This window comes from Gordionus sp. m RMFG-2023, chromosome 2, assembly GCF_954871325.1.
Source record: "Gordionus sp. m RMFG-2023 chromosome 2, tfGorSpeb1-WG-v2, whole genome shotgun sequence".
Taxonomy (NCBI): Eukaryota; Metazoa; Nematomorpha; class Gordioida; order Chordodea; family Parachordodidae; genus Gordionus; species Gordionus sp. m RMFG-2023.
Genome location: NC_088776.1, coordinates 17,157,457 through 17,172,718, shown reverse-complemented (window position 1 = coordinate 17,172,718; position 15,262 = coordinate 17,157,457). Strand labels below are relative to the sequence as shown.

Genomic DNA, 15,262 nt, shown 5'->3' with positions numbered 1-15,262 from the left:
TTCTCTCTTCAATTGGAGAACATATACGTTCTAAAATTGTTTCTTTTGAATAATATAATTTATTATTCTATATATCATTTAATAAAATTATAATTATTTCTTTTCTGTAACTTTTGAAAAAAATTCATAAGCAAAATAATAATTGTTAGATTAGAAAAATATAATACTCACTGCTGATAATCACCTCTGGATGTATTTTGATTAAAGTGGTCAGCATTTTTCATTACTTTTGGCAGTATTTAATTAAAATTCGGCAGTAAAAATATAATTTTGCAAGTTTTATAGTGATTTTGTATTCAGTCAGTTAAATTCTTAAAGTAGGTAAATACTTCAGTAAAATATATTTATCAAATAGAGGGTATCAGATTGAATTGCTAATTTCCTATTTAGCCACAAAATTTATAAAATTATATTATTTAATAGCTTATCCTTGTAAAAACAAAAAGGGGCGCTATTTAAGAGTCAGTAAACTGTGAAAAGCCTTTTATCATATTTCTAAAAAAATGATTAAAATTTGTGTAAAAATAATTTTTCAATAAATACCTAAAAGTTGATGAAAGTGTGTAAAGGTGAACTAGATTTATTTAACTTTCGTTTTATTATTTAAAATCTCAAATCCTCGAAGAAATTTGACTTTAAAAAACATTTCTATTTAATTAAATACTGCAGAGCAGATCCGGGTCACGGGATTTTTTTCCCGGGGAATTATTTTCCTAGATTCAAATTTACTAGTAATATAATTTGAAAATTGTTCATTTTTGTTTTATATATCTAAAACATAATCCCAAAAAATATTTTAAAAATATCGTGGTTTGGCGGATAACCGACTCGTATATGTTTTACTCGTAATTATAGATATATAAAACAAAAAATGAACATTTTTCGAATCATATTACTAGTAAATTTTATCAATCGAATATTTAGTAAGTGGGGTTTTGAGCTCGGCAATCAGTCAAATCAAATTATTTTCAAAATATTTTTTAGGATAATGCTTAGCACGTATATATATACGCGTATAATACAAAAATGAAGATTTTTCCATGGATAACGCCAGCAATGCAGTATTTGGTCATTCGGTCGGTTTTCGGGTCAAATCACGATATTTTTAAAATATTTTTTGGAATTATGTTTTATACGTATTTATAGATACATAAAACAAAAATCAACATTTTTCAATTTATCTTAATAGCAAATTTGATCAATCAAATATTTAATAAGTGGTCGGTTTTGAACTCGGCAATCGGTCAAATCAAATTATTTTCAAAATATTTTTTAGAATAATGCTTAGCACGTAAATATACACGTATAAAACAAAAATGAAGAGATTTTGATAAATAACTCCAGCAATATTTACTTTAAAAAATTTCCATTGTTTTACTATTCTAAACCTACTCATTAAACATCAAAGAAACCTAAAAAAAAATTTTAATTTTTAGGTTTTTCATATGTATATATATACCCAAATATAAAAAAAATGCTATCCAATCATCATTCCGGTTTCCTAAAATGATACATATTAAAACATATAACGCCCTCTTACGGATTTATATTTGTTAATTTTTAAAATTGAATAAAATGTATATTTGTTTTAATAAGCTAGAAAAATAAATTTCTTATTAATAATATTAAATAAAAATAAAATTATATACTATATCATTTAATCAGTATTCTTCATTTATAATAAAAAAATGATTTAAATATATTTTAAAAAAAGTTTAAAAAATTATCATTAAAAAAATATACGTAATAAATTTTTGATTGATTTATAATTGATAATGATTGATTGCCTTTTAGCAATGCAGTTTAGCAATGCATTAGCAATTCAATGTATAGTGGGGAAATTTTTTCCGGGGAATTATTTTCCAGGGGAATTTTATTCCGGTTTTTCCGGAGAATTATTTACCTGGGAATTATTTTCTGGGGAATTTTTTTCCGGGGAATTATTTTCCTGGGGATTTTTTTCCGGGGAATTATTTTCCGGGATTCCAATTAAATATTTATAAGGAGATTATTCTCAATAAAAAATTTTATAAATTCAAATCTAAAAATTGCTATATGATTATAATATGTTCTTATTCATATATTTTTAAATACAAAACTTAATTATAATAAATTCTTGGTCATAATATTTTTATATTCTATTATTTTTAATAAAAGTATTGCAATTGCAATAAGAGTTACTTATATTTTATTTTAATTATATTTTTTTTTAAATACAGTTATTTACAATAAATTTTTAATATAATAATCTGTATAAAATTTATTCATTTTTTATTTTATTGCATATTCTCATTAAAATAAATACAGTTATATAAAGGGATGTTATTTATACTAAAGGAAATCTATAATGAAATTCTCTGCAAAATTTTGTTATTAATATTTTTTGCATTTATGCTGGCTACTTAAGTGGTTAAAAACTAATAAAGCACATAATATTGGCAAATTTTAGAATTAGTATTTCCAATTGTTCAGCCAACTTTAACAAAGATAAGAAAATTACTGAAAAATTAATGATATTTTGTACAGAATTTGATTGATATTTTTTATTTTAAAAATATTAATATATTATAGAAAATAATCATTAGAAATATTTTTTAGGGACCCAGCCGGAGGAAAGGGAGTTTGGGGCGAATCCCCCCCCCCCCCAAAAAAAAAATTTTAAACCCTAGGCAGTTATAATCTCAGGCAACCACTGCACTAAACTAATTATATGAATAAAGAGCTTATATTGATAAAATCATCCAAACCAAAAAATTAAAACAATTATAGGCTGGAATATGTACTTATTTCCATATTATTCCTAATTCTCTCTTTCTTACTTAAGAAACAATTACAAATTTAACTTATCCAGTAAAATAAATTATTTTTGATCATAACTTTCTAGTTATTTTTATTTATTGAAATACGGTAAGAAGCCAGAAGGAAGGGGTGACCCATATCTTGTAAAAAGAATTTTTAAAAGGCATGCAAAAATGTAGTATATATCTCCATGGGAACTTGTTTTGAAATGTATCATATTAAACGTTATATAATTTACATTTTAAGCTAATATTATGCCCTCTTTAACACCATTAAGTTCTCGAGGTTCAGAAAAAGGAACAAAAATTTTATTATAGAGAAATAAGAGGCTTTTGAAAAATGAGATTCACTTTTCTTATTTACACAATAATCAAGAAAAATCATTCAATAAAATTAGCTCGGAAATTCAAATAAAAATAATTCTGATAAAATTAATATTCCTACTTACCAATAAACTTTTCAATAATCATATTAAGAAAATTAATTTTAAATTTAATTTTTTCCCAAAATTGTTAAGATGATAAGTTATCCGTTTTTGACATTTGAAAAAAGATAATCTTTTTAATGTTTACATACCTGCTCTCATTCATTCTTATAAAAGGCAAAAATTTTATTAAAATATTAGACCGCCCGATGTCAATACAATCGCAATATTTTAAATTGTTTTTAATGATAAATAAGTGGCAGACCTGCAGAGGTCAAAATTTTAGGCCTAGCCCGATTAAAAAAAAATTCCATTTTTAAGCTTACCTCTAAATTCTTTTTGATCAATTTATGGCACGGCCCAAAATTTTAACTATTTTTCAAATTATTTCTAAGGGAAATTGTAAATGTAAAGGAGTAAATAAATATTAGACTTCACTATAATATTTTCCCATTGAATAAATACATTAATATAATTTTTGAAAAAAAATTAAAAATCGACCTAACCCAAGTGTTTTAATTTTTTTAAGTCCGACATGATTTTTAGTCACCATTTTAAGTCCTACAAATCTGTAAGTGAGAGAAAGCTGAGTGAATAATAAAAATTCATAAAAATAATATATCTTTTTAAAAATTCGTTATAATTCAGATTGTTTTTAAACAAATCAATTATTATTTTTAGAGGATTAAACTCCAAGTCTTGTTCTTCCATTCTAAAAATGTAAAAAATTTATTTTAAATGTTCTAATTGTGTTACCCATATCCATATGAAATACATCACTTTAATTTACATTAAATAATTTATGAGTAAAAACAAAAAATATTTCCGATATTATAACACGTTAAGCACACTGTGTACTCCCATCAAAATGGAGGCAACAATAAGGTTATTGACCGAAATATACATCGAAAACATTCATTTCCTGGGCATGGCGATTACCTTATAACTTCAATGCCTTCAATGAATCTTGCATTTGATCAAGTTATATTTTATCTAATTTGGCATTTTTTAATACGAAAGACAGAGAACTTATGATTATTCAGATTTGGAAATGGTTTGTAATACATTTTTGAGAATTATGATTGATCAACCATCTATGATGCTAATTGATACCTTCAGGTATTTATATATTACTTCACTATAAGATTAAGAGGAAATATGCTATAAATATTTTTGTTTTACTTTATAAACGTAAATTTAAGGTATTTTCTATATCTTTGATAATTTAATTGTCTAAGAAAATTTTGCCACCTATTTAAACTTGTTTACTAAATTGAGCAACATTATTAAAATCCTGCAGTCAGCCCGAGCTAAGGGTTTAACATCATCAATAAAATATAGGCCAGAATAAACATTAAGTTTGATTGAATCCACAAATGATTAAAAATTACAAGTTTTAAAAAAAATAATTTGCCAAAACATTAAATTAGCTAAGTTTTTTGTATTACTGAATATTTAAATTTATTCTACTTAAATTAGAAAAGTCGGACCAATCCTAGACTAAAGAAAGAAGGAAAGGGCAGTAATATTTGTATTTAAAATACTATTTTGTTTCTGAATATTTACAAAGTATTTTGTATTTATTATAATTCATAATTTTCAGTCGAAAACAAATCATTTTTTGTATAAAAAATGTAAATTCACATTTATTTAAATAATAAATTTATGACCCAAGTTAGCACTATATTATTTTCTTTTAAGAAATTACATATTTATATTTTTTAAGATACGATTTGGCTGACATAATTAGACAATGCTTTCAAAACTCTTTCAATGACCTTTATCACAATTTATTGAGAACATATTCTAATGGTTACAGCTCCAATTTGAGGTAATATAAAAATATTATATGTCATTTAAAACCATAAAGAGTTATAAAAGAACAAATGGCCCACTTATTTAAATCATTAGACTATGTATTATCTTTTCATAATGATTTACGATTAATCACGTGGATAAAAACAGCTGAAAACTTTACAAGCAAGACCAATAATTTGTTTAGAAAAAATGCTTTAATGCAGATAACAAATTGGGATGTCAACCAAAACGTAGATTTATTTATATTATACTATATTTAAGATTTATTATTCAATAATTGTTTTTTTGTAGAAATGGCTTATGGATTATGCCAGTAAACAATGGAGTGGCATGTTCAACTGTTATTATGGACGACGTTGGGATTTATTTATATTGGAGCTAATAAATGCTTTAGACAATGACACAATTTTTATTCAATCTGATTTTGATATGAAAATATGGAACCAGTTACAACTGCCATTTGTTGCAAATAGCTCATCCTTAAATCAATGCTTAGGTAGAAAATATTCATAATTACTAATTTTTTATTAACTACAGATAAAAATTATGAAGAAACTTTTATTCATAAATTCATAATAAAGTAAGAAATATTAAACAAAAATTTACTATATATATATATATTGAATTTAGATATCAAACATCTAGGAAAAATATACATTTCAATGGTGTTATGCAACAATATCATTAAAAATAATTGAAATTCAAAATATGATATATATATATCAAAAAATTAAATTTATATATTTGTACTATACATGATGAACTTAACTCTAAAAATTAAAAATCTAGTTTATAAAAAATGTTTAATGAATAGTAGTTTATTATGACAATTTACAAAAGAATATAAAGATATAAGCAAAGTCATTTTAAAGGGAGCAATAGTGGTTTTTGTAAAATAATATTATTTAGCCCAAGTACCCAGTTTCAAGACTTGATCACAGTACCGTTTGAATTCCAATTTCGTTTTTTTATAAAGTGTTACCTCATTGCTAAAAGATGCAGGCGTTGTCATTTTACTATTAACTAAAATGTTGGTCTTTACTTTCAAAGCGAATGTATTCAATTGGAAAGAGGACAGAGAAGAATTAATTACTGGCATTTCATCCAATTTTTTCATTAATTCAATTTTCAACGTATCTACATAATCCATTTTTATTGTTTCTTTTAAAGGAGACGGAATAGAAACTTTCTTGTCAACTAAAGATTGGTTTAATTCTGAATCATCTATCTTAAGAACATTCTGATCATCGTTATTTAGACTATCATCTTTATCAACTTCCACAATTTTATTTTCCAATATTTTAGCATAAATTTTCTTTTTAGTTTCCTCACAAATGCTTAACGCCAAAGGTTGCAACATAGATACGTCCCCAAAGGCAAAGCCTCGATTGCAGTCCAAAATTTCTAAAACGTTGTCCTTAGATTCAGATTCAACCATGTTGGTTCGATACCAAACAAAAGCGTAACGATTATGCTTAACAAAATTGGGTGTTGGATTACTTTTAAATTTTCTTTTAGCCAAAAACTTGGCCCCTTTCTTTGCAGCCAACGTCATTCCATCTTCCGTTTTATCTTCATCGTCTATCTTATTAATGTCATTCACTGTTTTTATATTATCGCTTATTAAAATTTTCTGGTTTATCTGATTTAGCTCCAATTTTTGAAGCATATCCTCTTTCATATTCAAATCTAATGATGGTTTGTCTTCAGTCATGGTCGATGTGTTGTCATCACCTATCTTTGCATTTCCTCCAATGTCTGAACCCTTTTTTTTCATCTTCTTATTATGATTTTTATTATAAATATTGGGGTTTTTCGTGTCTTTATTGTTTGGGATAAATCTGTAAGTTGTCTTTTGAATAATAGGTGGGTTCAGATAGGTATCTATGGAAGAAAAACATTCCGGTCTCAAAAAATATAAAGATCTTCCATATATTGCTTTATATAAACTCGTCAATGGATAAGGAGTCGAGGTTATGATACCTTTAAAAGGAATGCAAATTGTATTTTTTAAGCATTCAATTTTACAAATAAAATAAATGATTATTACCATTGAAAAATATAGGTTGAATAAATTGGGTTAATTCATCTCCTTGCACCCCAACTATATTCCAAAGCATTAGCTTGTCAGCACAAGACATAATTCCTAAGCCCTTTTCCATCACAATTTGAAACTCTTCCACTTTCGAGTCTTGTTTACTAGTGTTAAAATTAGGAAAAGATTTTTTAAAGTCATAGCCTGTGTCACCCCCAACCTTACCATTTATATTTTGAGGATCACTATTTTTTTCCATTTGATTTCCATCCCTTTTTATAATAAATATATATTAATAAGTAAAAGTATTTAAAAATCAACCTATTTTGATTATCCAAATTGGAATAATTGTTGTTAAGAGGGTAAACATAATTAGATTTGATTAACAATTTATCAGAATTTCTGGTCTTGGAAAATCCTGGGCAGAGCTTTAAGCATGGCATTTTCTGATTTTTTATTTGATTCATACGTAAAGCAGACTTAAATGGAATTCTAAGTTCTGAACCACAGGGAAACCCACTTAGATATAATAAAAATTTAACGTTTGATTTTAGCTTGAAAAGAGAGTGTGAATTGACCACAGGTATCTTTTCGAATATATTGTTATCATCATCATGAGCTGATATTTGAGCCCATAAAAATTTTATAAGAGCTTTTCTACATAAATTCTCTGCATGGCAATCAGTGATGCACTTTCTCTTTATGGGTGGTAAATTGCTATCACGCATCTCTTCTTCGGATATCATTTTAAAGATTGCAGGTGCATCAAAGCATCTTGTTCCTGATAAATTGAATCTTATTATATCAAAAATTTGAATTAAATAAAACCATTTGAAACAGCTATGAGTGTCAATTGTGGTAGAGTATTGGGTACCATTTGTCTCATCATCACTATACCCGCTATCATCTTTGAATTATCAAACAAAATCTTCTCCAATTCACCCATTTGCATGATTTCTTTGTATTTGTTCAAAACAGTTCTTAAAAATATAATAATTTTATAGAATATTTCTGATTTAAGTTTTATTCTTTTTCTAACTTACAAAGCTATAAGATCTGCCAATTCATAGGGTATTTTTCTGAAGGTGACCTCATCTCCAACCTCTCCAATATTAGAGTCTTCCAACTGGTCATTTGGTTCAGTTGTGGTAAAACTGTCATTTAGTGTAGATGTTATGAGGGAAAAAGTTTTCGGAAAATTGATATTAGATATATTTGCTGTTGTTGGCATGGACAAATCTATTTCATTAGGAACTGCAATTTTGTTTGTAAACACTCCAAAATCAATATTTAGATCCTTTAAAACTAATTTGGCAACCTCGTTTTTGGCTAACTTTTTACTGCTGCCCCAACTTTTGTATTCCTTAAAAAATATATTTTTTTAGAAATATGGTCCACACACTTACACCAAAATACACCTCAAATATTGTTAATAATGATTAATAGAGTTGAATTAGTATTATTAAAATATAATATTTTTTTAAAAAATGTAAATAATATATTGAATAACTAACCTTCCCTTTTGCATTTATAGTTCCAGTGAATCCCCCAGTAGGACAAGATATCACTGTTGTTTCATGTTTCATTATTTCATAAAGAATTGCTGAAGGAGTTTTTGTTGCTATTAATTCATTAGTCTGTGATAAAGAGATAAAATTGGTTGTATAACAAACATATTGATACGATTATTAAAGTAACTACTATTAATTACATTATAAAATTTCAAGAAATAAAACTACAATTTCTAAAAATACATGAAATCTATTAATTTAATTATTGACCAAAATATACTGAAAAAGTTTTACAGCGTTTGTTGAGGTATCAAGAATTTTTTCTAATTCTGCGATTTTTTCTAATTCTTTCGCTTCTTCATCGTTGATCCCCAGTTCAACGTTATAACATTCTTTCAATATATTTTTAGACAAAGTAATCTTGGCTTTATGTTTGGACAGTCCTTTTGCTGATTAAAATCAAAATTAAAAATATATGAAAAGTAAATTTAATAATATTTTATCAAATCAAAATGGAGATAAGTAACTTGAGGGTCATTCGATTATAGATCGATATAAAGAAGACCCATTTTCAAGGATATCTCTCGAATGACATTTTGCATAGTTATTAAGTATATTGTGAGGAATAGTGTAATTAATTTTTTTTAAATAACGATTGTCAGAGATATTAAAGTTCAAAGCCTAAAAATTGTGGCTTGCATATTTTTTCAAAAAGGATAAAAATAAAGATTACTAGTAGGGATGTCCGATACCACTTTTTCGAAACCGATCCGATATTCCCGATATTAAATTGATATCGGCCGATTACCGATCCGATATCATATCTAATTTTGTATTCTGTAAACCAATGGTTCTAATTTTTAAACTTTTTATTAGTATAACATCTATAATCTAACTATACTATAACTTATGTCATTTAAATATATTATAAGGATCAGTTATAGTTTATATTCACAGTACACTTTCACTGAAATATTAATTTAACATGTTTACAAAACATATTTTTACCTATTTACTTTAAAAAAACTCAATTGAAATTCTAAAAGTATATAAAATATTTTTATTGTTAAGTTACTTTTATATAATAAGTAATAACATTAATCTATATACATAATAAGTAATAAACAAATATATTATGAAATTTGAATTAAATATTTAAAATAATATTTAACATTAATATATAGAAGATTTCTTTTTAAAAATACCAAAATTTCCAATTTATCAGAGGTATGCCTGCGGCGATGGTAACTGTCAATATCAGCAGCTTCACTAAAAACAGATTTTGCAGAGATTATCGCATTATAAACAGAAGGCGAAAAAAAAAATAACAATATGGCAGAATGTTTATTAATTAATTCTTATTATTAAAAAAATAAACATGAAAATGGATTTCGATTTAATTTATAAAAATAAATGATTTTAGATATAACTTTTTTAAAAAATTTTATATCATTTTAAGCGCCATTTTTTATAGCATCGAATCGGAAAATTTTCTAATATTGGCCGATAACCGACAATATTTTAGAATGGATAAAATATCGGCCCGATCCGATAAAAAATATCGGTACATCCCTAATTACAAGATAAATTTAAATAGTTATTATTAGTTAGCAAATGAGGCACTTTATAAAAAAAAATTTTTGAATCTCCAGTGTTTTCTCAATTCTGGAACAGGTGAATGTAGATTTTTTTTAATATCGGCGTGCATTTTCTGGAATTTGGTAAATATCTTCATTATATTAAAGTAAATTTATACTAAATGTGATAGGGTAAAAATTGGTTAACGAGTTTTTTTAAATCCTTTAGTGATAAAAAACAACAATATAGATAGAATTAGACAAATTAGAACATTATTTAAAAAATGGCATTTTAAAGAAAAAAAGTTAATTAATTGGGTTGATTGAGTAAAAAGAAAAATAAATGTTCTATAAATTATATTTGGAAGTATGTCATCCAGCATATCCTAAATATTATTTAGGGGGTAGCGGATGTTATAGATTTAAAAATATAATAAAATTATGCGAAAATGGGTTCAATATAAATGAGAAATATAAACAATGGATTTCTATATATACAACCTCGTTAGCTCTTAATAAATCGTCAATTGATTTTAAGCTAATTTGATAAAATAAAATGCCAGCACTTATAAAACATATATGGCAAATCGCTGTCTATAACAATTTTAAATAAAATCTCTAAAATACAATTTATAAAATAATAATTTTTCTGAAAATTTTTAAAATCAAATTCATTGATATATTAAAGATTTATTATAAATTATTTACATTGCTTATCATTTATTATTAGTGTTTTTCATCTATAAAAAATTCAAAAACCAATTTTATCTCGACCCTTTTTTTTTTATAAATTAACATTAATTTAATCAAAATATTTAAAAAATTAAACGTGTTACCTATATTAAAAAATCCTCTTTAAGCCATTTCAAGGCAGAACTTTTTCAATGCTGTTTTTGGCTAATGTTATCAGCTTTCCAAAAAAACGAATTAATTTTTATATATATGATATTTTTAAAAAAAACAATTCGGATCCCTATTTTTTCAATCGTAAATAGAAAACAAACTGGTTTGATTTTAATAACGATTACCGGTGTAACGTTTTAAAATCACTCCAGTATTATAACCACTCTTTTTGTCCTATTTAATGAGTGAATTCAATACTTATTCTTCTATTATAATGTATTTACATACCTGAGTAAGTTTTTACCAGTGTATTTTTGATAATGATATATTTTGAATAACGTTTTATAATTTAATTTCATATTTTTAACTTGTCAATCAAAAAAAAAATTTTTTTATATAAAATTAAAATATTAGGATCCACATTTATTTTCGAAATATACAAATTATAATGAAGATAGTAAATTAAATATTTAAATTTTATATAACTTTTTTAGATTATGAAGAAATAAAAAACTTCATATTATATAAAAAATATCCAATTCGTTTAGCAGGCAACAACAGTGAGAAAAGAAATTTGCGTGTTAAAGCCTCCAAATTTAAAATACATAATGATAAATTATTTGACCATACACACTAGAAGAAAAGAACTCATTAACAGTTCACAGAGGTTGTGATAATAATATTGAAGCAATTTCACTTGCTGGCCATTTTGGTATTAACAAGACTCATAAAAAATTGGCTAAGTAGGGCTGTGCCGATATTAAATATCGGATCGAATCGGTACCGATATTTAGCGTTTTCTAAAAATATCGGATCGGGCCGATACCTATAAAAAACCCGATTCGATCTTTTTTTTGTTATTTTATTTTATGTTATGTATATTTATTTTATGTTATGTATATTTATTTTACATTATTATAATATTTTCTAAATAATTTTTTTAAAATTTATTTCTTTTTAGATTTATAGTATTTTAAAAGATTTTGTTATAAAAATAGAAAGGAACATCCAAAGTTTTATTTATTTTAAATCTTTTTAAACAACGCCAAGTTTTTTATTTATACTTTAAATAAAAGATTTTTTTTAAATATGGTATCTGAATTATGAAAATATTTTACAAAAGACAAAGATAATTTTGCAAAATGCGTTATCTGCGGGATCATCTGAGTCTGCCTTCAGTACGGCAGGAGATATAGATAGTCCATATAGTAGAAGCTTATTCCCAGAAAATCTGGAGGCTCTCATATTTATTTAAAAAATCTAATATATTATAATTTTATATATTAAATATTACAATTTTATAATTCATACCAATATAAAATGGATATATTAATAAATATATATTTTTTTATTATAGTTTTAATTGTAGAAATAAAAAAATTAAATTAAATTCATGATTCAATTTTTTGCCTAAAAAATATTGATTTCTTAATTGGTTCAAACGGGGTGATTAAAAATCAGTATAAATATCGGATCGGGTTTGAAGCAATATTGAAAGAGATTGGATCAGAATGGTGAAAAATATGTGGAACGGCACAGACCTAATATTTATAAATGTTAATTTTTTATATTCACAAATAAATACATTATAATCAAAAAATAAAAAGATTTATAGCTAACAGTGACTATTTGATTTTGACAGGTTAAAATAGCAGGTGTGAACTACTTTTTGACAAATAATAATAGCGGCAGTGTGTTCCTATTAAAAGCAACCTTTAACAACACTGTAATCTTCTTCCTTTATTTATAATAGCTTAGAAATTTTTAGAAAATATCATAATGTTGATTAAATTTTTATATTTCAGGTTAATTGCCATTTTTGAGTATCTGCTACTGGTATTAGATAAAAATAAATCTAACATTACTTTCCAAAAAAAGAAAGTGGTCCACTATTGATATTTTCACAAATAAGAGTTTCATAAAACATAACACTTGAGGCAAACAGAGGATATTTGGCCATTTCCAGGCAGAATGTTTTTCAAAACAAAACAATTAGCTAGGGATAATATTAAATTAAATTCATGTATTTTATAATATAAAATTGCCACTATTTAATTGTAAGTAAAATCAAAATCGTTTGCCTTTTTTATATCAAATTTTTTTTTAATATTTTATTAAGCAAAAAAAATAGGAATAAATAAAAAAATAATCTTGAAACATGCCTAGAAAATCTCTTTGAGAAAATGTTCTAACCGAAAATGTTTTTATAATAAAAATTTACAGAATAAGGAAAATAATCAAATATATCAATATTATCACTTTTCAAATTTATATCATTCTTTTAAAAAAATAAATGTAAAAAGAGGGTTTCTTTAGATGCAACCTGATTCTTCTTTATTCATTTTTCTTGTCTGGATTTAGTTCCCTTTTTTTTAACTTTCAAATTTTTTTATTGATTTCTAAGGTAGGCCTAATATTTTTTCATTTTCAGCATAAATCATAAATTTTTAATTGAAAAATATAAATTAAAGTTAAATTATAATCCCTAATGAATATTATATCTATTCATTTTATTATTGGAAATAAACACTTTTCTCAATTTTTTCTTAAAACTTTCAATAAGCCTATTTATTGCAAGGTGAGATTTACATGACAATCATAATTTTATTTTAGGTTAACTGAACATGACCTAATTTAATTGTAGTTTAATTTATTAACAATTTGGAAATTGGTTTGGTTCCTTTTATTCATTTATGATTAGGAAATTATATAAAATGTAATTGTTGTATAAAAACAATATAAATAACTAAACAATTGTAATAAGTAGTGTTGTTAAATGACTCGTTTTGAGCCGATTTTTTAAAAGAGCCAACTTAATATTTCATCCAGGAAAATATTACGCAAGCCTGAAGATCTTGCTAATATAAGGAATAAAGGTCTATACATATATTATCTAAATCTCGAGGTTTAGGCGATATTTTTCTGGCTAAAATATTGAGTTAGCCATTTTAAAAAATAGGCTTGCATAACACTTGTAATAAGTAATTAAGTTGGGTTTTTTTTAAATATTAAACCAATCTGATATTTAATATCAACATAGCCTTAAAATTTTTGGCAACTTATCTATATATTTTGAACCATTTTTAGATAACCTTAAATTTTATGATTCCATTTTTGGTTTGAAAGATTTTTATGATTTAGTCAAACCATAAGGAGAGTAATGATAAATGAAATTATTATCATTTATTTTTCTTACATATAAAAATAAACACAAATAAATTTCAATAATTAAAAAAATTCATAAAAATATATATAATAAATTACCTGAATACATATTGCCATTAATAGATACATTTGCAACAAATATAGGTATCTTATATCCTTCATTTTGTTTTATCTCAATATTCAAATTACGACCATCATGGAGTTCATATAACAAACTTATTGGATTTTTTTTAGTTATCTGATTTTTAATTTATATAACATATATGACAATTGTTAAACTTCTGAAGTTGTGTAATTGGACAAAAGTGGATTAGATTTCTTTTCTAGTTGAGGTGGAATTCTATATTTTAAATGTTCTACTAAAATTTTCTCAGCTAATGCAGTTTTTGCTAATTTTTTTGATCTACCAACAGCTATAAATATTTTTTTTTAAATTTACTATCTATTTAAATACCTTGGTATTGATTATCATCAATGACAGCTCTATAAGTAAATGGATTTATACTTATTTCTTCCATGCGAATGTCAGGCCTCAATTCGTTAAGTAATACTTTAGGGTCTTTGGACTGTTGCTAAATATATAACTTTTTACAATAATAATATTTTAAGATTACCTCTATTTTTGGTTTTTTGCTACGCTTTACACTAATCTCATTTAATGCATTAAAACTTATATCTTTATAAATAGAGCTTAATGTTTCAAAGTTTCTTTTATTTATGAATGTATTGCCATTAGTTGCAGTTGGATTCATATTCATAAATCCATAATTTTGGGAATTAAGATCCTCTGGAATAACGTTAGTATAGCTATTTAAAAAACATGACGGTTGTTTGTTGGCTGGTACAAAATTTTGATGTCCAATATCTGCAAAATCTCGTTGCCTTTTGTCATGATTTTGATTACCAATAGGCAAGGTATGTGATAAATTAGAGATGTTCTGCGGTTGCAAATTCTCTATATTTTCAAAATTCATGAGCTGAAATCGATTCATATTATATTTATTAGAGTTTCTTGAATTCAAAGTATTATTATACATGGCGTAGAATTCGAAAGCAAATTACAATAAAATGGTATGAAGTTAAAAAAAAT

General features: G+C 24.9%; 2 protein-coding genes across 3 annotated transcripts in view; one reads left to right on the top strand and one right to left on the bottom strand.

The window, feature by feature from the left end:
* Positions 1-5,791, top strand: part of LOC135924130 (alpha-N-acetylglucosaminidase-like) — a 26,032-nt gene extending 20,241 nt beyond the window's left edge. The window contains exons 11-17 of the mRNA XM_065459178.1: positions 4,070-4,204; positions 4,248-4,342; positions 4,950-5,054; positions 5,094-5,271; positions 5,333-5,537; positions 5,579-5,621; positions 5,672-5,791. Coding sequence (XP_065315250.1) covers positions 4,070-4,204; positions 4,248-4,342; positions 4,950-5,054; positions 5,094-5,271; positions 5,333-5,537; positions 5,579-5,621; positions 5,672-5,729 — 819 coding nt within the window. The 3' untranslated portion in view covers positions 5,730-5,791. The remainder of the gene's footprint in view (positions 1-4,069; positions 4,205-4,247; positions 4,343-4,949; positions 5,055-5,093; positions 5,272-5,332; positions 5,538-5,578; positions 5,622-5,671) is intronic.
* On the bottom strand, positions 5,697-15,262 carry LOC135923293 (uncharacterized). Of its 2 annotated transcripts, none has more exons than XM_065457966.1 (11): positions 14,787-15,262; positions 14,627-14,738; positions 14,452-14,585; positions 14,272-14,410; positions 8,882-9,036; positions 8,591-8,713; positions 8,120-8,439; positions 7,905-8,056; positions 7,398-7,857; positions 7,092-7,348; positions 5,697-7,024 (listed from the first exon to the last, which is right to left on the bottom strand). In XM_065457966.1, the coding sequence occupies exons 1-11, from the start codon at positions 15,207-15,209 to the stop codon at positions 5,943-5,945; spliced, it is 3,357 nt and encodes a 1,118-aa protein (XP_065314038.1). In that variant the 5' UTR covers positions 15,210-15,262; the 3' UTR covers positions 5,697-5,942. The 2 variants fall into 2 exon arrangements, with proteins under 2 accessions (XP_065314038.1, XP_065314037.1); XM_065457965.1 differs by having other exon boundaries at positions 14,627-14,744; positions 14,787-15,261.